At 37.8% G+C, this 24,205-nt stretch overlaps 1 protein-coding gene across 2 annotated transcripts; it reads left to right on the forward strand.

Annotated features, from left to right (window-relative positions):
• Window positions 1–415: 415 nt before the first annotated feature.
• Window positions 416–19,874, forward strand: LOC101463767 (voltage-dependent calcium channel gamma-5 subunit). Of its 2 annotated transcripts, XM_004539205.4 has the most exons (7): window positions 416–605; window positions 10,260–10,500; window positions 11,212–11,253; window positions 13,850–13,936; window positions 16,166–16,306; window positions 16,797–16,942; window positions 17,187–19,874. In XM_004539205.4, exons 2-7 carry the CDS (start codon window positions 10,305–10,307, stop codon window positions 17,448–17,450), a joined length of 876 nt encoding a protein of 291 aa, XP_004539262.1. In that variant the 5' UTR covers window positions 416–605; window positions 10,260–10,304; the 3' UTR covers window positions 17,451–19,874. The 2 variants fall into 2 exon arrangements, with proteins under 2 accessions (XP_004539262.1, XP_004539263.1); XM_004539206.4 differs by lacking the exon at window positions 11,212–11,253 and having other exon boundaries at window positions 417–605.
• Window positions 19,875–24,205: the final 4,331 nt, after the last annotated feature.

Raw genomic sequence — 24,205 nt, forward strand, 5'->3', positions numbered from 1 at the left:
CGAGGTACAAGCTGTTTGGGGCTTATCCAGATAAAAAAAAAAAGTCTTTTTCAAGAAATGGCCAAGGCGGCAGCAGAATTTGCAACAAATATAACTTAACAGGCTTATAGAGATAGTTTCAGCGGTCAAAGGGGGTTAGATTGATTATAAGGTAGACCACAGAGTCACAAAGATCCTTGCAAAACAGGTCATTTTTTAAATTTTATTTTATGCATAACATTGTGGTAAATCCTATAGCAGAGCTTGATTTTTGTGCTGCTGCTTCATATCAAAACAATATCTGCTGAAATCTTATCGCTGCATGTGGTTTGAACTACAAATTCACTGATCCATATCACGTCACTTCACCTCCCTCCCTCCCGTTCACCTGAAGAGAGGTGGAGTGAGGAGTTGGGGTGCCACGTGCCTCACTCCACGCGGGCAGAAGGTATTGCTGTTTTGGATAGTAGTGGTGCGCGAGCGACGCAGCTGCGGGTCAGGTTCAGTTAACGGGCTTATTTCCAGCCAAAGCCGAGATAACGCGGAGCGACTGAACAGGAAGACAAGAGAGAAGATAACAGAACACCAGGAGAAAGGCGTTTCATCGACGAGTCTTCTTCGCGAAGGTAAATTATTTTTAGCCAACTTTTCCTTGAGTGTCCACTGTAAGCAAGTCGTTACAGAGAATATTTCGAGGAGGAGAAAGCAAAAAAACAAAAAACAACAACAACAACAAAAAAACCACGGAGTACTTTTCCTGTTGTTGTTTTCTCCCCCATGCTACTAATGTTTTTGCTTAGCTCCAATCAGACTGAGACTTGTTTGAAATATTAACATGTAAAACACATGTTTTCTCTTTGTCTCCATAATTACTGTTGAAGCCTTTACTAAGCTTTGTATGTGACTATCCTTTACTCACATCTGCATGTGAAGACTGGAGTTGCTTTTCTCTGACACATGTTAGCGATATTCAAAAGGATTTGTTGCACGTTGATTAAAACAAAAACTTAGAAGATAAATGTACGCCTTAAGTGGCAGTCGAAGAGAAGCCGATACCTCCCTTATGCCGACTCAAAGTCTGTTCGGTTATTACACCCTTTCAATTGTGTCACAATGCCGCTAATCGACACGTGAAGTGCTGTAACTTGCAGGAAAACTAAAGTATCACATGTGTGACAAAGAATATCGCTCTTAGATTTTTTAGGATTAGAGGGATGGAAACGAATTAAAAAATAGAGTCGTTGAGACTTTTAGGCGAAACCCACGGCTTTAAAACGGAAAACAAGACACATGCAGTATTTACTGTGCGCATTCCTAGGGCGTGTATTAAAAGGACAGTTGAGGTATTCTTGTTTAGCATCAGGTTTGGTTAAGTTTATCACTGATTCAATACGAGAACGTGTGTGAGTGGTTCAGTACCGCGGACAGCGGTTTAAGCCGGAGCCAAAGATTAACTGGTATCAGTAGCCTAACAAACAGCTGGCTGATTGCACTACAAACAACAGTCTCTCTGGCTAAATGACATAATGATTTGTTGAAAACTCCGATCGAGATTGAATATAAGGCTAATATATTTGCTTTATGTCATCTGACATCTAATAATTACTTGATTTGTTGCTTCCATTAATATGATGGTGGCCATTCAGAATGATTATGTGTTATAGTTATGAGGTTTAAAATAGTAGATAGTTTTGTGGTGTTGTGATGGAAAATGATTCTGTAAGATCTGATACATGTGTACATTATAATCTGACCTAATACAAATCATGATTATTCTATAGTAAAGTAATACTAAACTAATCCTTGGCATTTGTATAATTTAAGATTTAAATAGGCAGCTTGTGTCATTGGGTCAGTGTGTCAACCAAACAAACATTGTTAAAACACTCATTCAGTATGGGGATTATTTCTCAACAGTTTCAGACGCATACAGGCTGCATTGTGGATACTTGTGCATTTGCCAGGTGAGAAAGTACTTGTTGCATTGAGGTACATGTAGGTAGTTTACAGTCTATTATTATCTGGACATAACGGTTCAGGCTGTGACTCAAAGACAGAAAATGTGACTTCATGCACTTTCAATTGGGTCTATTAGATTTGCAGAATTAGCCCCTCACATTTTGTAGAGCTTTTAATTTTTCTCCGCTGTAAAAGCCTCTTTAGCCACATAGCTCTTAAAGAAGCTCAAAGATGTATCTAGAGGTTTGGTATTTAATTGAAAGTCAGTCGACCTAAATCTTGGGGTTTTTGTTAAGCACTGATTTTTACTGATCTCATCATTAAACTTCTGCAGGCACTGTTTTCTTTCTGTGCCCATGTCATAAATGCCATAAATTAAATACATGTTTAAACTCTGGCTGGCAGTTTTTATGTTTATCATGGCAGCCTTGTAAAACATTATTATGGGCCACGTTTCAAACATGATAGGATCAGAGACTGTGCTACACAGGGTTATACAGCCCTGTCCCTGTGTCTTGCCATTAAAATAATCAATTATTTTCTTTTCCCCATCCTTATTTCTTTGTTGTTTACACATAACCAATGCTCACAGTTGTCACTCATGACAAAAGCAAAATGTAGCTCCTTTTTGATAAATGTGAACAATTTCCATGTTCCCCTGTTATCTCTGTGGCAGAAAACATTGCAATCACCTAACACTGACAAAAAATATAAATAACATATCATTAGTAAATAGATCGGTGTAGGTTTAATCCATGATTTAATGAGCATATCTATTCATAAAAGAAACCCACGTACAATATGTCTTTTGTCAGAATTGCAGGATTTATTAAATTAATTCTCTATTCCCAGTGTGGGCACAAAGCACGAGCAATTAAACAAAGTGCATTAAATAAGTGTTCCCCATTGCATCAGTTACTGTCCTGGTAGCAAATCACTTGGGTCAGCGATCGGCCACCCTCTAAAAAGCACCCCGATGGGAATATCCCCAAAATGTAAACACAGTGCTCTCTGCTGATCACAGCTGCCATGCGCCCAGTTTTTTAAACACCTATTCTGAGTAAGACTCTCAAAGTTGCTGTTAAAGTTTTACCGGAGTTTTAAGCATTTCTTTCTGGGTCTGTGGAAAATTAAAGTAAATGTATTGTAGAGTGTAGACAGGATGTACTTTAGGATGCCTGTTCTAGATATATTTTATCTCCAGTTACATTTTGAGATCATTCTGTGCCTATGTGGCTACATGTAGTATGTCTTTTTAATGTTTCCTTCTGTAAACCTTTAAAATGTATTTGCCTCCCCGTGTCTTTCTCCTGTTTCCTTTCTATCCCCTCCCCAGCATGTAAAAGTGCACAGCCAAATAGGAAGCCTTGTTTTGGGACTCACTCATCAGCTCATTCATGCTTAACTAATTTGTGGGCCTCTCTGTATAGCGTTGCCTGGCGACAAGGCCAAGTCAGGCACTTATAAATAAATGGGAGACTTGTTCTTACAACAAACATGAGGAAATGATGTTAGTGCTATTGCTGTGGGTCACTATTTTATTTTGTGCCAGAGTCAATGAAGTGTCTACCCTTTTAGAGATCACAAAAGTGCCATTCACTCGTTTTATTAAATAAAGTGAACCTGTCTGTGCTCTTTGTTATGAATATGTCTAAGAGAAAAAAAGCAGTTCAGATAATTGTCCCGGCTTTACACAAAGTCATGGCAAAGGAAATGGGGTATTTAAATGGTCTTATATATTTAAGGGTATAAGCTATAGCCTTTGTTCAGCCTTTTGCTACTATTTTATATTCTGTTTATTTATTATTCTTAGAAGATATAGAGATCAAGTGGAGAGGCAAGAAATCATGATATTATATGATGGCATCCTCAAGGGCTGATAGTTCAAAGCCAAAATGCTTTGCTAAAAATCATAAGGGAAGCACATTTGGAACAGAATTAAACGCTTGAGCTATATCCAGCTCTGTATCCAGAGCTGCCCTGTCAAATTAAGATGATCTGACATTACAGAAGAGAGATGGACTGCATTTTGATACAGAGTGCTTTAGAGTCCCGAGAGTGGGAGGGAGACACATTAGGTCAGCTGGTTAAACTGCCGTAGCAACATAGTAACACAAATTGGCAAATTTTTTCACCAAACTTTTTTATTTTAAAAATACTAAAACTATCCTCTGTCTTGACAACTTGAACTTGCACCACCATCACCACCTTTCTCTGCTTCGTGCCAGATGAGGCATTGTAAGCTGTCTGGCCTACAGCAGAGATTGGGCTTGGACTATAGTATGAATTTTGTGATTTTAAGTAGGCATGCCTTCAAGCAAGAGTGGAGGCATGTCCAAAATTAGACCACTGAGAAATTATTCCTGCTTGTTAGCTATGTGCTTGAGGCTGGTGTGGATCGAAAATGCTCGCTTATACACAAGAGCATGTAAAGAAATTGTTACAACCTTAACTGTTGTTTATGGTTGTTTATGGTACCTTGCTTAAAAGCCAAGACTATATGCTGATTTGAAGTAGTCTTTAAAATAAGGAAACTAAACTCAGTGACTTATCTAAATGAATCATTTTAATCGAGATAGTAAAGGTAAAATAATTGTGTCATTTATTTGGGTTTGTGTTATTCTATTGTATTTGTATTTCTTAACTCTATCACGGATTGAGGAAACATAGAAAAATAGCACTGCTTGAAACCCCTTTATGACACGTTCCCTCTGTAAGATTTATTATGTGTGAAGTGAGGCTAACAGAAACTGGCTGTAGACAACTGGCTCTGCAATGATGTGTTCATTCACAAGTATAATTTGTGAGATATACCGTATGACCCACTTCATGGATATTTGTAGATCTGATGCGTGGCTGAGCTTGTGGATATATACTGTTGACATGTGTTTCCCCTTTAGTATGCCTGCTGAAAATATATAAGCAGTTCCCAGCCACACAGTGATGGGGCTGCCAGCTTCACCCAGCTGTGACTGTGGCTTGATGACATGGCATATCTCCTCTCTGTTGCTTTGGACTGCTATTGTCCTTAGGCTCCCCCAGCCAGCCCTGGCAACATCAGCCAACAGGAACTAACTCACACAGTGTTAGTTGCCTGTCCACATCAGAAGCAACAGAGGGACATGCACTCAGCCACGCTCTTACAGCCACAGTAACTGGGTCAATAAGCATGCCAAAAGAGATCCGCGCTACGACACTGACGAACCCTTGACGCAGAAGAACAAATACACAAATTCAAATGAGGGTGTTCATTGCAAGATTTCATAGATTTCACAACCATTTTGTGGCATTTTGAATTGAATTCCAAATACAACTTCAAACTCAGCTGTGATGGACATCATCTATTCTTCATGGTAACATTGTGACCATTTTAATTTGTGACTGCATATTTTAGTTGACAATCAAAGGTATCAGTCAAAAATCATGAATTTTTTATAGCAATGCTATTTCATGAACCACGAAAGGACTACTGACATATCATAATTATACAGAGATATGTTGATATAAATAATAATTTCATTTGGATAACTTACTACAATTTGTGTTCAAGTTACAATATATTTTTTATTACCAAAAAAATATAGATCAAAATGTGTTTTCTTGCTTTGCCATCGTTTGATGAAAAACCTCTGGATTTTCAGTTTAGGGAAAATGCTGTATTTCTGGCAGTGAGCCATTTAGATTAGGGTTGACAGGAGGGTCGGTGCATATTAAGGAAGTAGGCAGAAAAGGAATTGCCCTACTTTTGGTGATGATGTGCCCTTTACTCTAGCAGTTGTGTACATTTCCTTTACTTCACCTCTGGGCCCCTAGTGGCCTTGTATCACATTAGTGGCAGAAAATGTGAACATTATTTACTTTCATTCAAATTAATTAGCAAATGTTTTTGCATTTTGAGCATTCTGACTTCCATTAACTACATAAACATCCCCAATAAAACTCATTACTGACATTTTAACTTGCTTATTTTTTTAGTGCCATTTCTATGTTTTTGCACGAGCACGCAGCTTTTGAGAAGACGGCAACAAATACAAACCTCGCATTTATTGATGGATGGTTTCTAGTCACAGGTTCAGACATTTTCCTCCAAAGGCAGCTCTGATAAGTATGCAGGAGAAGGGTGTTTTGTGTACTCCTTTGATCCCACAACAAGAGCCAAAGCTTTGGTGCCCGTAGCTTTGAACATTTAAAGAGAAAGCTTTCAAAATGAAAACACATTTTTCTCATCTAAGATCAGTCACAATTACTGTCCTTTCAAGAACAGAACAATGAACAGAATTATTAGTATTAATGAATGACTGGTTATGGTAATTGTGTGTGTGTTGACAAGTGTGTTGGATCTCACTGATTATGATGGACTAAGAACCTTTTTTTTTTTTGGTGCTGTCTTTTCTACTCCTGGTTCCTGCTTTTCATAATAGTAAGAAACACAAGCTAGGACAAACCTACATGTAGTTTATTTTAACAGATTATAGATGATAGATGAAACTGAGTGCTTAAGTCTAAAGATGACATCTGAAACTAGAATACTTGTTATTTAGTTTTTTTTTTAAGGAATAATGTAAAAGAAAAGAACAAAACATGAAAAATAATACCAGGTCTGTTAGTATGGGACCCCTGAATGAGGGAATTATTATTATTGGTTGCACATTCTATTAACTGGTATATGTTTGCAAATAATTTTATAAAATACTCTTACGGAGTAAAACGTAATACATTTTGCAAACTCTACAAACATTTTTAACACTTGAAGCATAATTCAGCCAGACACTACAGGGACAGTGATGCAGAAGTTCCTCCATTTGCCAGTGCAACAGTTTCCTCATAATAACCATAAACTGTGACAATAGAGACAGGATCATATTATATTTTTATACAATGCAATTTTCACTTCCTGCCTAGCGTAGGGAGAAATGGTTAAAACTGTTTGGAGAGCAGTGGTATTAATTTATGAACTCATCTGTAAAAAACATTGTTAGATTAATACTTAAAACTTGTCTTGTGTTCAGTCCCTATGGCGTGCTAAAATGCTTGCTTAAGCAGCTTCTAAAAATCCCAATTTGTAATTTATGCATTTGTGATGTCACTTAATGTAAACTGACAACAAATGACTTGTGATTTCCCCTTTCACAAATGCACAAATGAAGGCTTTGTTGAGGTTAATTAAGTCAGATGAAACATTATTGAGTATTTGGTGGACTAGACCAAACATGAAAATCAGCACTGCTCATTGGTTTTCATTGTTTTTACTTTGTCAGGTAACACAAAGTCAACCATGGTTATTTCTAGTCCGAGACACTGATTTTTATTGAAAACAGCTTGTGATTTTATACTTCTTTTTTCCAGTAAAAAGGCCCCAGAGCTGTGGCTGGTGAGGGAAATGGCTGGCTGATGGAAGTTTAATGGACAGAGCTAGAAGTGAGACAGGTATACTTTACGAAGGCAGAGTGAAGGTGGTGAACAGGGCAAGGCAATTGGCACAGTGGAAATTGGAGAAACTGATCCTGAGGGACAGGAGATAAAGATTACCACATGCGCAAACACACACACACACACACACACACACACACACACACACACACACACACACACACACACACACACACACACACACACACACACACACACACACACACACAAAAATAGATCCAACTTGTAGTGTTAGCACCACGTGGAGGTGACTAAAGGTCTTGCAACAATTGATGTAAAGACCAGAACCTTAAATACTGCTGGAATTTGATGACTGGCTGATTATCAGGTGTGCAGGTTGAGTGACCAGAGAGATGGGAACTTGGTGCACACACAGAAAGGCAAGAAACATTTTGGACATCAATGCAATTGTATTTAGTCAGATATTAGCTGAACTATTTTGTTTGAAACAGCTTCAGCTGTTTATTAATAGAGACTTTTTCTACCAAACACTATTACAATTTGATGCCATGCACACCATGCTGAAAAGTTAACAGCCACATTGGATCTGATACAAGCACAAATTTCTACGAATAAATATCTATATCCACACCATGTGCACACCATGTTTGTCTTGAAATGCTCACTAATTATTAGCCAAACAGTAGTAAAGCTTGGAAAAAGTGCAATGCAAACTAGTTTTCTTATTACATCTTGGAGTGTAGCTGGACAGTTGTTGCAGACAAGTCCATCATTTCCATTCAAACCATGACTGTAACAATATGCTACTGACCAAAGCAATGAGTCTTTTGCCAACCAGTTGTGGAATACACATTTTTCTCTAATGATAAGTGGTTTTCAGGGGGTCACTGACTTGGGCCAGCATGACTGGGACTTTAACAATCATTTTCCAACAACTACCATCAACCTCTGGCATCCTGTCACATTGAAACTGGGTGCCAGATGGTCATGAACTATTCTCTTGGCCTGTGTGACTGGGGTCTTAGTTATTTGATTCTACAGTGTCACCATGATTGTCACACCCTTATTTACTGATGGACAGAGGGGGCAGGGGTTGCTCCAGAATTTTTTCATAGGGGCAATATGGGGGCCACTAAAAATAATGGGGTGGCACACCAAAAACAGAATTTCCCAATTTATTTATGCTGTTGTCAAATATAGGTTACTTGAAAAAAAAAATGGCAAAAAAGAAAGAAAGAAAAAATCATTTGCCTAGTTAATTCCCTGCTATTAGAGTTGACATCTCTGATAACATGTACATATGAAAACCAAATAAGATTTTGAAATTCATAATAATCTGTTTTAACTGATTGACTGATTAATTTACTGGAAATTCTGGGTGGTGTGCAGTGCCCCCCGGCAGCCAATGTCCCAAGAGAATGTCTGAAAGATCATCAGAAAGCCTGGAGAACTGTTGATTAAAAAATATTTTAAAAAATGAAGGGTTGTTCAAGACTGTATATTTAAGCACAGTCACTACTCCAGTGTGTGGGTTTTGTACTGTACAGCTAAAACAGCCCTTCTGGGTAAGTGAAGTACACAAAAAGGGTTACTGAGTGGAATGCATCCATCTACTTACAGCTCAGTAGCAATTGCCTGAATATACAGCCTTTATGGTCATTGTAAATGAATAGCTGCTGATTGCAACAGAGCCAAGAATAGCTTAGGTTTAGTAATAGTCCTTTTCCATTAATGCTGCTCCTGTGCTTGGTGAATTCTGATTACTTACAGTATGTGCATTTCAATTGCTTACAACTGGCATCACTATATGAACTGTGTGGTTTTGATCTAAAGTTACTATCCCCATCAGACTTTGTTTTTTCTCTCACTGTGTGCTTTAACTGGTTGAGATGCCCACCCTCAGATGACTGATACTTCAGTGGTTAACTTCTGTTAAAAGGGAGTTTTTCCTTCACATTGTTACCAAAAGCTTGCTTAAAGGGAGATGATCGTCTTTCTCTCTACTGTATTACATGGACTTTTCCTCACTATGCAAACTTGTTCCTCACTACATGCTGACGGTTGCATGGAGATCTCACTCTTTTCTTCTAACTTGGGCTTTGTATTAAGTCTTCATATAAGGAATTGTTGGAGGAAAGCGATTTCCAAATGCGACGAATTTTCTGAAAAGTTCAAAATCCTTTCACAAATTCTCTCTCCATCTTCTCAAGCTCACAGTGGGTGCTCAAAGTAGCAGCATGCTGAGATCTCATTATGTGAAATCAATTCCTTTCAACATGTATCTCAGCCTCCCAGCGCTTTAGCTTCCGGCAAAAGTGGGCTTCAGCTAAGAACAGAGCCATCGTTTTGTTTGGCAAGCACTCACATTCATATGCCGTGACATACTGTATGCCAGCTGTAGTACATACATAACAGACAGTTATGTATGTACTACATAACTGCTTTAATAATCATAGACATGATTATTAAAGCAGAAACAAATCAAAACAAACTCAGTTTTGTAATTCTCCTTTGTGTGCAATCAGTGCTGTTAGGTACATTGCAGGAGTGTTCTTTCTGCCTGGAAGCAGTCAAGGGTAGTCAAGTGAAAAACTTTCCTCAAACATGCTCTACTAAATCTTTCGTCCTGCACAGTTTGGTTATTTAAAGATTAATGGGAGATTTGAAAGAAAGAGACTCATTCCCAGATTTAAAATTCAGCAGAGATAAAACTGTCCTATCTGCAGGTGCGTTTGTTACTTTCTGTTTCTACCTGATCTCCATTTTCAGTCGTAAGCCTCAGTTCGAGTGAAATTAAATATTGCAGAACGTCACACATGACAACACCCAAAGGCCCAACCACCACCTCTGAGCACCGAAAAAAGTGGATTTTACAAAAAAAAAGGAAAAAAATAAAAGTAAAAATGTTTATCTCTCTCTCCCTTTCATAGTTCCATTTTCCGCCACCGGTGCCCCCCTGCTCTTGAGGCTGTGGTATGAGCCTATGTGGCAGGAAGGCGCTAACGTTGCTGAGCAGCGTGTTCGCCGTCTGCGGCCTCGGCCTGTTGGGGATCGCCGTGAGCACCGACTACTGGCTCTACCTGGAAGAGGGCGTCATCCTTCCTCTCAACCAGAGCACCGAGATGCGCATGTCGCTCCACTCTGGTCTGTGGAGGGTTTGCTTTTTGGCTGGTGAGTTAGTTTGAAGTCAGAATACAGTTTGAACACAGTAGAGTAGATTTCCTGTTAGTCTCAAAAGCAGTAACAAAGTGGAAATAAAATCGTGATGCCATCTTTCAGAACTATTTTTATTATACACAGCTAAGTTTGAAGCACACATTCACCAAAATTTTTTGCATTGTCTCGTTTGCAGTATATTGTGCATTGCATTTTTTCCCTCTCATTTCTTTCCTTTTTTTACTTCTCTTTAACCACTAGACTGCTGCAAGTATAGAAGATGTATTTTTGTTTTTGCTTTGCACTTGAATATTTGAGCATGAACTTTGAAACTTTGCCTTCACCTCTGCATAGCTTTATGATCCATCACCTTACCTGTATACTATCTCCAAACTGTTTTCCAGTCCTATGCTGTATCCTTCAAAATCACTTTTCCTGTTGATAGAGAGCTATTCAAGACTGCTTCTCTCATGATTTAACCGATTGCTGATTTACATTCAGTGGTGCCAGATGAAGTTTTGGTTGGTGCAGACACTCCTCTCTGCTCCTTAACTGGACTTTCCTTTTCCTTCTTTTTGACCTGCATTTTTCACTTTACCATTCCACATTAAAAGCAACTGCAGAAGCACAGCACATTGCATGGATAAACACCATCTTAACGTGTTCCTCCACAGTTCTTGATTGGAAAATATTGGAAATACTAACCGTTTTAAATCTTTTCTTTAGAGAAACAACCGTCCAGACAAGTGTTGTCCCAGAGTAAACCAGGTATCCATTCTTGCTCTTACCCTCTCGATTCCTCCAGTAATCACAACAATTTACTGTACTTGCAGTACTATGTTCTGTTATTTTGCTGGATATCTAGATACCAAAGAAAAAAACTCCTTTATGTTTTGTATTGCATCTAATGATATTTGTGCTTAGGTCTTTAAGATGCTTTTATTAGTTATGCTACAGAAGCCAGACGTATATTAACCAATTAAAATAACATGCTTTTTCCTCTTTTGCTTGGTCATTAAATTGATTTTGTCTGATTTTGCTCACAAGTACAGATCAACACAATGTATTTAACCCACCGTAGGAGACATACCAACAGTTATAATCATACTGACTCTTCTTTTTTATTATTGGTTTAACTTTCTTTGATCAACTGTTTATGCATCAGTCAGGACAAGAAGGACATGTGTCTTTCAGGAGTGTTTGAGCTTAGTCATACTCTAAGTCAGACGAGCTGTCTTTAGATTGTTTCAGAGTTCACTTTACTTGGTTAAGTTCTGGGCGCTGCCTGGGAAAACCGTAAAGCAGGTTTTTCCCAGTATTTCTGTAGATCTAATCTGTTCTGGTTTGCCAGCTGCTGGAGTGTTAAAACAGCTGGAGAACACCAGCTTCTTTCTGTCTAGAGTATGAGATATTGCTCACCACCAACCAGTATTTCTTGTTTTTAACTGAATGTCCACATCTAGGGAGATTAGCCACACTCCATTTTCTTTGTCTAGCTTTGCATTAAATTATAGTTATTTCTAAACTACTAATACTAATTTGTAAGCCTTTCCAGTCTCGTTTTTAAGAACAGCAAACCTAAAAAAGGTGTTTCAGCAAACCTGATTTTATTGATTGAATTCCATCTTTACAAACTTGTACTGTTTAGCTTAACATTTCACTTTAGCCAGCCTACACTGGGAATGTTTCAATTATTTTGATCAGTATGGTCAGGAAGAATATTTGTGTTTTTCTTAAATGGTAACATAACCTTTAACATCAGTCCACTTACTGTTGATTTAATCTATACGACAATTGAGCTGCTTCGTCCTTTTTCAGGGTTAATGGTTAAGTCTTAGTAAATATGTTGGGATTCCAGTTGTGATTATGTAAGAGATGTTCTGCTGCCATGAAGCAGGCCTTTGGTTAAAACAAACTAATGGTTTAGTGTGTTTTTTAGGGGCAATTGAGTGGCCTTATTGCCCACTTAATTTGACCCAGAAACAACCAGTGCTTACCATCACAGTGTGTAGTTACACCAGTGAATGTGAATGAGGTTGCACGGTGTTGTGGCAGGTGAAGTATATCATGTTTTACAGTTAGTATTTTATTCCAGAATCAGTTATTATAGAGAATAATAAAAAATAAGAGAAAAATTGAAATAATAACATAAGTCTTCATCATGAAAGTTCTGTAATAGTTGTTATTTTCCTTTGTTGGGAATAAAAAGAAAGTGGTGATTAGTAGTAGTACAGAAATGCTGTTGACTGGAGTACAAAATATTTCATGACCAAAGGGAACCTTGGACTTACTGCATAGTGGCTCAAGCTTTTACTTTATGTTAAAAGAAAAGCTGATACAATGAGCAAGTTTGAGGGAGATCTGCAATGACTTACATATGTATACACAATGTGGAGCTGAACTAGTCCAATCAGTCTGCGTTTACAAACTTCTCCTCCATCAGTTTCTCCTGCTGCCTGTCTGTCTTATATTCATATGCAGACATATTAATCCTAATGTCTGTTAAATATAACTATGTCATGATATAGTTAGGTAATTAACTAACAAATTACAGACTGTATTTGCGCATATGTGCAAATGTAGACATACTGTATGTGATATCACTAAGAAGTGGGGGCCCGATATTTGCATACACAAAGAAACCCTAGAAATGCACAATAAAAACTGACTTTTCATTAAAGTGAAAACCAGCAAGACTATAAACATGGGGTCAATAACTGGCTAAATCCTTGGAGAACAGTCTCAAGAATCTCCCAGATTTGTTTGATATATTATATTTTTCTTAAATAGCTATGCAAAAACATAACACATCCTTATATGTGTATTCTGTGGAAGCAGTATGAAGGTAATTACATATGCTGAACCCCAGAATATCACCTAATCCAACACCTCATAGTGTGTGGAGTTAATGAAGTGATGAAAAAAATCAGTTGGTGTGTTTTGCTGCCACATTTTGTACTGTATGTGTCAGCGCGATAAGGAGAAAGGTGTTAAAGTCTAATGTTGGGTGTTCCTCAAACAAATACTGACAGCATAAACTGTGTGGAAGCTATAAACTCCCCATTCTCTTTCTAAGTTGACTGATTTTAAGTGATATTTAAATTTAAGAGCCTCACAGAGAAAATAAACTGAGCTTGGTCCTTAGATACCACTTGCAACTCGTCGTTCCAACAACTTGTTTGAAAACATGACATTTGTGACATTTATTCGTTTTTGCCATTATAGGTATTCATCATGTCAAGACATCCATGTATTCTGCATGTGTACTGTATGACCTTCAGGGTTGGATTTAATTAATCGCTTGTGTACAAAAACATATACTGAAATTTCACTTAATATTTTTTTTCCCTGTGTTTCATTCCAGGAGAGGAGAATGGACGGTGTTTTACCATTGAGTATGTGATGCCTACTAATGTGCAGATGACATCTGAGTCCACTGTTAGTGTACTCAGTAAGTAACTGTTCACATGTCATGATTATTTCTGACCATTTTTCAGTCTATTTTCTAAACTGAAAAGATGCCATTTAGTTTAAAATGCTTCACCATAATAGCATCTAGGGGCACAGCGGTTTTAGTCATAGAAAAATGTACCGTACCAAAGCTACTGCACAGAAATGCAGAACCAAGATGATAAAAACATAAATGTTTTATATAGAAGTGTGTGAAAGAACTGTGTTAACTGAAGCCACATACATTTGTCAGAAGTCTTTTTTTTTTTTTACAAGACAATGATTCACCCCAACCGGTCGCAGCAGATGGCCGCCCCTCCCTGAGCCTGGTTCTGCCGGAGGTTTCTTCCTGTTAAAAGGGAGTTTTTCCTTCCCACTGTTGCCAAAGTGCTTGCTCATAGGGGGTCATATGATTGTTGGGTTTTTCTCTGTATCTATGAAGCGCCTTGAGGCGACTTATGTTGTGATTTGGCGCTATATAAATAAAATTGAATTGAATTGAATGATAAGATTATTCTTAACAAACACTCAATTCATATGTAAATCCTGTTTTGATATTGTAAAGTCTAACAGGATAACAGAAAATAACTAAGTTTTACCTGAGTACAACTCACATGAATTAAGTCCACACCTCTTTATTTATTTTATTTATTAACCTTTATTTAACCAGGAAGATCCCATTGAGATTAAAAACCTCTTTTTCAAGGGAGACCTGGCCAAGATAGGCAGCAGCAAGTGTCTCACAGTTACAGAAATTACTCAAACACAGGCAGCAACAACACACATGCAACAATAAGTGAAAGAATACAAATAAAATAAAAAATAAAATTCAATAAAATTCAAATAAAATAAAAAAAGTCAGTTAAAATGATAATCAATCTAATTGAAACAGTTGCATGTTATGGACTTGGCCTCAAGGATTCGTAGTTTAGATTTAAAATCACTTAATGAAATGAATTCAGTCATTCATTCATTGCTGTCCTGTCATCTCATACAGTATGTGGGGTTTTTTTTAGGATGGAGTGATATTGCAATTTGTGGAATAATCCCCAAGTTCAGTGATGCTATTTAAATAACTCCCTACATGGTGAAAATGCATGGGCATACATATACGCATTAGCATTTGGCACTTTAAGTTTAAATCTGTGGAGTCTCACCAAGTCAAGCAAGCAAATTGTAGGAAAATAACATTGCCAAGCTATATAAAAGTCAGTTTTTCCAGAGCCTGCAATTATATAGTTATACTGAGTAGGTGCAGTAACTCAAAGATTAGCACACTCTTTTATGCTGTTATGTGGGGGTTGAAAAAAACTGACACAAATGCAGAAAAGTTGAAAAATAAAATGTAAGGGATTGCATTTTCTGGAAGAAGCAAATAACTAAATGAGAGCCACAGGATGAGTTAAACAAAATTCCAGCAAAGTACAAGCTAACAATAATAATACCTAAAGACATGAGGAAGCAAGCAGGAAGCTGTGAAGAGGGACAAATGGCCAAAAGACAAGGGAAACAACAGGAGAGCATAAACTGACCAGCCATTTAATTAATTAGGACTAGAACTAGGTTGGACTTCCTCTTGTTTACTCAACTGGCTGAATTTTTTGTGCCATAAATTAATCGAGATGCTGTGAACAGTCCTCAAGGATTTGGGTCCAGATCTGGTGACAGTGGATGTTTAAAACAACAGTTTAGGATGACATTGAAAGTAAACCACTGTCCAATGTATCCGCTAGCCAAATGTTTATGTTTTCATTCAGAAAAGATTTTTGAATATTTCTTGTAGATTTCAACTGGCAAGATTGCCACTGAATCCAAAGTTTTACCAGCTAATGAACATTAAAGCCAAATTCCATTAAGATTATGGCCTTAGACATCTGGCCCACTTAGCTAAAAGGCTATATTTTGGGGGTAATGAAGAACACAATGGGGGTTCGGGAAAAAGTACCAGAGACTCTAAGAGGTCTTTTGCCATTTTCTCACAGCGAGCAGGCCCTGCTCCGTCTTAACATAAAAGAATCAAAAGTTAGTCAAGGTAATTAAACACTAAATCCATGAAAGTGAGGCATAAGATAGACCGACTGAATATTTCATGCTGCTACTACAGCAAATTTTAATAAGAAAAATAAATAGATACAGATATTGAAATTTTATATTAGCTAAGATAAGGACCCATAAAACACACTCAAACTCATCAGTTTATTTTCTTTTTGCTTCCCTTCTCTCCTTTTAGAGATGATTCGCTCTTCTACACCCTTTCCTCTGGTCAGCCTCTTCTTCATGTTCATTGGTTTTGTACTCAGTAATATCGGCCACATTCGACCACATCGCACCATCTTGGCCTTTGTTTCTGGAATCTTCTTCATCTTGTCAGGTACTTGATTTATACTTACTGTATCTGCACTAGTTGGACAAAGTGGCGCCATGTGTGCATGCACGTGTGCTTGCTTGGTGGGAGGTTGGAGGACAAGGTTCAACTGTGCTACCATCTGTTGCACGTCATTCATCTTGTCACATTATAATCTGTAAAATGAATTACAGTATGCCAGTGTTGCAGCTACCAGACCCCTGCTGCACACAGCAGGAAAGTAAACAAAACTTTCCAATTTTTTCACAAATTTTGCAAACCCTGGTGTTTGATTTCATACATCTGTGGCAATGGACTGAAAACACATGCATTCACAGATTAAGAGAGACTGTGGCCCAATATATTTGTGCATGTCCATCACTGTCATATAAAAGAATGATTGTTTTCATTAACTCTGTCTTTGGAAAATATTATGCAAACTTATGCAGCTATCAGTGATGTGTACCTTTGCTATATAAAATAAGTTTTAATCATTTCGTCTCTCTGCCTTCCACAGGTCTGTCTTTGGTTGTTGGTCTGGTGTTGTACATCTCCAATATTAATGATGAAATGTTGAACAGGACCAAAACTAATGAGGCTTACTTCAGCTACAAGTATGGATGGTCATTTGCGTTTGCTGCCATCTCCTTCTTGCTCACTGAGGTAACTTCAGAAAGTCAAATAGTATCTCACATTTTACAAGAATGTTTCAAAGCCACAGTAATATTTAACCATTTTCTGTCTAACTAATGGTTTTATGTACATAAACTTAGCACTGGTCTCAGTTTTGTTTGTATAGATTTAATCTCATCACTTGCCTTGTACTTCAGGCATTTAGCAAATCTTGTCCTTATAGCAGCTGAAGATGTACTGTGTCCCAGCCTTAATCTGTTTATTCCCTCCCCAGACGGCAGGTGTGATGTCAGTGTACCTGTTCATGAAGCGTTACACAGCAGAGGAAATGTACAGGCCCCATCAGGGCTTCTACAGACCTCGTCTCAGCAACTGCTCAGATTACTCCGGTCAGTTCCTCCATCCAGACGCTTGGGCCGGACGTGGTCGCAGTCCCTCCTCCATCTCCTCCGAGGCCTCACTCCAGATGAACTCCTCTAACTACCCCGCCCTTCTCAAGTGTCCAGAGTATGAACAAATGTCCTCCTCACCCTGCTGAGGCAGATGAGGCGCGGTTGTTTCACTGATGGGGTCTGTTTGAGCTGCCTGAATTTTGACATAAAATTATTGAATAATTTAATATTATCCAGCTTGATCTTTCCGCTTCAGCTGTTTGAACTATCTTTACCCTCTCTACCATTAAGTTTTTTAAGCAGTTTTTGATTTTGTAGAGAGCAACAGTAAACTGAAAGTCGCAGGTTCACTTTGTTTCCAGGCTGTACAACAAGTGACAGAGGAAATAGTTTTACCTGGTTTTACTTTTATTAGCTTTTTCTCAAGTTTTTGTGTGAAAGCTGGCTGCCACCCTGCTAGCTTTAGACTCTAGGTAAGAACTGGATCAGTAGGCTCTGTATATGTAATTATTGTAGAATCTGCAGGTTTTTCCTCAAATGCAAACATTTTACATCGATGTAGTTTCACGTAGAAACAAGCAGCTAATCAGAGGAATCACATAGTGTAGCTGGATGTGCTTCAAACATCCCGGGTTCTTGTTCTGAGAAAATGTTTCCTCACTCTGATTCTCTTATCATGTGATAATTGAGCAAATAGCGTGCACTTGCCATTCATAAAGGTTAACAGGGTTCAGAAAATCAGCTAATAGGGTTCAGAAAATTGCTTCTCATTTATTCTATAAACGTGCATGTGCAACAGCGGTGTTAGTGTGCACAGGCATTACATGCTCACATGCTCAGCTGTTTCTAATTAAAGTAGCCTCAACTGCAAAGCGTTGCACATTTTGTTGCCATGTACATCTTTGTATGCACATCACAGTTGTTTCAGACGTGTTCATGTGAAGGCTCTAAAATTCAGCTTTGAACATTTTCATGTTCAAGTGCAGGCTTAAGGTTATGAAACAGCTGTGAATCACAACTGCTCAGATAATTTTACTGATGTTCCATCTTATAAATAAACAGTTAAAAGATGTATTTGTTGGGTCCAATGCAGTTGGTATTTGACATTTTTATATGACTTTTAGTTGATTTTCTCCATGTCTGTACACCGAATAAGAACCGTTTGTTGTTGTGAAGCCATGAGAGTTTTGTAAACTTTTTAAGCACTATCAGGAATATGTCATTATTTTGTATTTACGCATAATATTACTCATTTTCAAGCTTGTTCGCATTGGTCCATCTAAGAAATGTAAATGTTGACATCAAAGGATGGGTTTGCATTATAAGTTGCTTGTTCACACATATGAGATACATTATTTCAAAGGCCTAAATACAAACACGCTAATGGCTATAGAAACTGAGTGTTTTATTGTACATAGGAAACAAACTAATGCTTTATATGCACTCATATCTCGTCATGAATTACATACAGGACTGCGTCACACCGGCGAATATAACTATCCGTATATAAACAACCCTTTTACTCAAAGAGGACCTATAATTAATTTGTGCACTTATTAGTTTTGAAACAAATAAAACAAGAAGGAAACAAAAATATCAGAAAGGCAACAGTGTTTGAGTGTTGCTGCTAACTTAGAGTTATAAACTATTAGTTTATAAGAGAATGCCAAAGGGGAGAAGTTGAAGTTTGAAGTTTCTACTTGGATGTAGAACGAGTCAGTCAGGTTGTATTAAATACCATTTTCAGATGGGTTTATTGTGAATGTAAGATGTGCAAAGAAGATGCTGCTAAGTGGGATGTTTCTGCATATAGTGAAATACCTCTCCTATAGAGACACTTCAACCAAGTTCTGTAAGCGTATTTTTTTATTTCTCCCTCAAAAAGAAAGAATATTCTTATATGTTAACAAATGCACCGCAGTCCTGAGTGTGCCAAGGAAGACACTGTATCCAGGTTAAGCACCAGTGTATTGAATATACACATTTCATGCAGTATAAGTGTAAAAAAAACATATTACATAGCTGCATTTTGTCTTGTTGCAATAATTTTGTGTTAGTTTGACATATAAATAAAATTTTACTTATTGTCAGTATATGGTGTGAGCTCCACGTGATATTAATGCATGCAACATTTCATCACTGGATCACATTGTTCCACCTGCACAAGTACATAAAACTAACAAACACAAACTGTGCCAAGTTAAACTTTCACTCTTTGAAACTACAGTATACACACCCATTCTATTTTCTTTATTTTAAACACTGTAAATATAAAATCATCTATGTGTATAGATTTTTTTTGTATAGACATCTATTCATGTAAAAACTGGTTGTTTTATTGTTGGGTAGACTTACTTGCAGTATATTTGACAGCTGCTTTGCCTCCTGCTTCACATTGACAGTGTGAGCTTTTTCATATTGTTAAGCTTACATTAATGCAAAGTATCCCAAATGGTGTCATGAAATGTTAATATGTGTATTTTTACATTCAGTCATATTCATGATGTTAGATGTGCAATTGACGGTGTGTTCTCTCAAATAAAATTATTATTTGATAAATACTCACTGCATGAATCTACTAAAGTCTGAGTTTATTGTGCATGCATATCCCTAAAGGGTCCTTCAAAATTCCAAAACTCTGAACCTGAAATCTCTAAAATCCATGACTATTACAGCTAAAAATGACGATAAATCTTAAAAACAGCAAGGCATCCTTAAATTCAATCATGAGTATCATATTCAAGAGGAAACTGTTATTTACATCTGTAATAGCTCGTATAATATTTATCTGTTCTGGGATCACATCAGAGTCTTGTTGCTAAGTATCAGTAGCAACAGACATAATGCTGGATGTGGGTCAAAAAGCGGCTTGCAGATGCTCAGCAGCTGTGGGCAGACTGAGAACTGCTGAGAAGACTGAGAACAGCTGCATCGGGGCTGTGGCGCTTGATTTCATAGCTTGCCTAAACTAATACTCAGTTAACTGCACAAAATGAGTCAGGGAAGGAGACTGTGGCTCGATCAATAACACAAAACAACAAACTAATGCAAGGAGATTGACCCTTGTTACTCTCAGGCAGGTAAAGCCATTTGCTGTGGATGTTTATTGCCATTAAAGAAAATGATCTGCTGGTAAACTACAAAGTCTAGTAAATGTGTAGTCAAGTACCACCTTCTGTTGGCACAGAGTGGAAATGCATAACAAATAGAAACTGTAGTTACACACCCGTTGGCCACTTTATTAGCCACACCTGTTCAGCCACTAATGCAAATATTTAATCAGCCAATTGCCTGGCAGCATCTCTTTAGGCATGTTCGAGATGACCTGCTGAAGTTCAAACCGAGCAACAGAATAGAGAAGAAAGGTGATTTCACTGATGCTGAACGTGGAATGGTTGTTGGTGCCAGACGACAGTATTTCAGAGGCTGCTTTTCTGCTGGTAGTTTCCTGCACAACAATCTCTAAGGTTTACAGACAATGAGAAAATATTTAATGAGCTATCAGGGTGAAAATTCTTTGTTGATCCCAGAGGTCAGAGAAGAATGGCTTCAACCTGAAAGGAAGGCAAGAGTAACCCAAATAATCATTTGTTGCAATAAACTTATTGATAAGAGCATCTCTGAAGCTACAAAAGTGAACTTTGAAGCGGCAGAAGGACACACTGGGTACCCCTCCTATCAGCAACAACCTCCATAATCAGCAGATCGCTTCCAATTAGAGCTTCTTTGTGATTTGGTGGAAAAGGACATTCTCATCATGGATGTGAACAACTAAGAAATCTGCAGGAAGTGATGCTCTGAGTAAAACCTCTGAGTAATTTCTCCAGTAGCTTGTTGAATCTATGCTAGGAAGAATTAAGGAAGTTCTGAGGACCAAAGGTGGATAAGCAACTACATGTACCTAATAAACAGAAGAATATCAACCACTGATCATTCAATGTCAAATTCTTTTCCCACTATGTGGCATCTAAATAAATCTGTAAATCAACAGCTAGACTAAGAGAAAATACATTGCAATCAGTAATGTCTTTTATGAACTATACGGCCACAGTGAGTCACTCTCTCTGAACCAGGCCTCCCTGTGCGAGCTGGCACCATCTAGGTGGATGAGATTTAATGAGGTTATCAGCAGGATGGAAACAGGCTAATCTGCACCGTGCACTGATGTGCCCACAAACTGAATGAACCGTTTTATATATTGACCTGATGAGATGGCACATTCCCAGACTGATTACCTCTATAACAATGAAACCATTTGTTGCAAATTTAATTACTGTAATAAGTAATTAACACACATTTTGGGACACACGCTCATTTGAACTCGTCAAAGTTCCCTTTCTAGTTTCTGTATAATTAAAGAAGAACATTTCCAGATGAATCAAGTGAATGTGTGTCTGCACTTCTTCAAAATTCTTCTGTCTTGGCTAGAAGGGGACCCAGTGCCTTTTGACAACACCTCCATCTAGTGTTACTTTTGTGAATGTACAACACTACCAGGTCATTTCTTTTCTTTCTCATTCACTTACATCCACATAATGTACACTGACCATGCAAAGATCTTAAGATTAATAAAAAATGCTACAAACAGAACAGCTTTTTGTTTCATTCCCAACAACACTGGAATCCGGTTTGTTCATTATGCAGTGACATTTATAAGTAACCCAAAACCTATTTTCTCAATTTTTATCTGTGTGAAACTTTACAAAAAAAAAACCCCAAACAAAAAACACAGAGGTGGGAAACATACACAGTTTTGTTTCAGGTAAGAAATGCATTTACAGCTTCACACTGAATCACTAATTCAAGGTGTAAATAGGATGACTAAAGTGATATATACAAGCTGCATATGTGTCTCAAGGAACTGGAGCAAACCGAGACTATTCATTATTGGTTCATGAAGAGGAAATAGCTAAAACACCAAAACTACCACAAGGGAAAAACCAAAACCAAAAAAACTTTATAATTCTCTTTAATCTAATGATAATGAGATTTTTTTAAAAGTTGAAGTTAAATAAGCTCTTATCTCGCTTAGTGTAGGAATAGTAATCTGGATAATTTAGATAGTCTAAGGTAGATTACTGAAATAGTATCATTACACCAGTATTGGGATTCCCTTAAAGAGCTATTAGTTTTGCATAACTTGCCATAACTTGGCATGGTGTGCACTGTGTCTTTGAAAACTTTGAGGAAACTAAGCAAGTTATGGAAAAATGAAAAAGCACATAAACAGGTCTCTGAAAGGAATGTCCTTAAAAAATAGGGGGGAATTGCATCAAAGATCTGATGCAGAACCAAAGAGATGCATCTGACCTTTCAGTTGATCCCTGCCTTTCCCTGAAGCCCCATCAGAAATGGTCTCAGTGGAAGGGTGGCTGTCAAGAAGGAAGGGAAACAATGAGAAAGGAAGAAAAGCCTCTGGCATCGCAAATCACACAAGAAATAGACATACAATTTCTGGAGTGATGACTCCAGATTTAAAATTCTGTGGTTCATCAATATCTACAGAGGGGGTCACCAGAGATGAACAATAGTGAGTGCATACAGTGAGGCTGCATGTCAGCCAGGGGGTTTGGGGATCCAAAATTGATGAAGTTATGAACATAAAAATGGGCCATCAGATTTTGATCCACCATTATGTACCATCTGGAAAGCAGTTGACTGGCAACAGCAGTAAACGTTAGCTGGATGGAAAAACACACAATATTTTTTGAGTAACAAAATCACATCCATATTGAAATCCATCCATCCATTCACTTCCGCTTATCCTTTTCAGGGTCGCGGGGGGCGCTGGAGCCTATCCCAGCTGTCATAGGGCGAGAGGCAGGGTACACCCTGGACAGGTCGCCAGTCTGTCGCAGGGCCAACACACAGGGACAAACAACCATTCGCACTCACATTCATACCTAGTGACAATTTGGGTTATCCAATTAACCTACCCCCACAAGCTGCATGTCTTTGGACGGTGGGAGGAAGCCGGAGTACCCGGAGGGAACCCACGCAGACACGGGGAGAACATGCAAACTCCACACAGAAAGACCCCGGGCGGATATAATGTAGACCTAAATCAGGCAAAATATAATTAAAAAATTAAAAATAACGGGGCATCGCCTTGCATTTTAATATCCGAAATGTTTTACTAAACATGTAGGGTACTCAGGACAATTTGGTGTAGCATTGACATCTATGCAAATCAATGTGTGCATCATCTGTTTTCATTAATGTCATGCAAATCTTTTTTTCTTTTTTTTTTGAACATCAGGATCTGGGTGTAGGAAATGATGCTGAACCCTATGTTAACGCCAATGCACAAACTATTAAGGAAACCTGAAATATTAAAGAAAGTAAAATCAAAATCAAGCTGAAACTTTCATAGGCTCTTCCTTTAGCCACATGCCACCAGATGGATTTTAAAAAAGCTGCATAGATAATATATCCAACCAACTTTTTAAATGAATTACACCATATGCTTCTCAATATTTTCTTATAAAGTCTTTTTGTAAAATACTAAACTGGATAAAATATGAAAGCATGAGAAGGAAAACCTGATTTAAAGGTTAGAGTTAGTTTTTAAAGGTCACGGGCAGGCGTGGTTGGGCTAAATGTTGAGGAAAAGAATGTAAGTCGATGTAATGTCCTCTGACTTGATGAAAACAAGACTGTGGCTGTGTGTGTTTTGCATAAAACTAAAGGAACTGATTAGCTCTTTTTCACTCAGTGGTCGTACAATTAGTTTCACTCCAACTGTGAACCCCCTGCTCTTTAAAAAAAAATCGAGCGAAGTTCTTCTCAGATGTAGCAAAGACAAAAAAGAAAGAGAGTAAGAAAGTTGTTGTATAAAAGAATAAAACAAACTATTAAGCAACATTTTTCTTTGAGCTGAAACAACAGCAGATCCAACAGA

This window comes from Maylandia zebra, linkage group LG6 (genome assembly GCF_041146795.1).
Source record: "Maylandia zebra isolate NMK-2024a linkage group LG6, Mzebra_GT3a, whole genome shotgun sequence".
NCBI classification, from domain to species: domain Eukaryota; kingdom Metazoa; phylum Chordata; class Actinopteri; order Cichliformes; family Cichlidae; genus Maylandia; species Maylandia zebra.

Coding starts and splice junctions, on each gene's coding strand:
- LOC101463767 (XM_004539205.4), top strand. CDS start 10,305: ATGAGCCTATGTGGCAGGAAGGCGCTAACGTTGCTGAGCAGCGTGTTC. Junction 13,937..16,165: donor GTCCACTGTTAGTGTACTCA/GTAAGTAACTGT, acceptor CTCTCCTTTTAG/AGATGATTCGCTCTTCTACA. Junction 16,943..17,186: donor TCTCCTTCTTGCTCACTGAG/GTAACTTCAGAA, acceptor TTCCCTCCCCAG/ACGGCAGGTGTGATGTCAGT.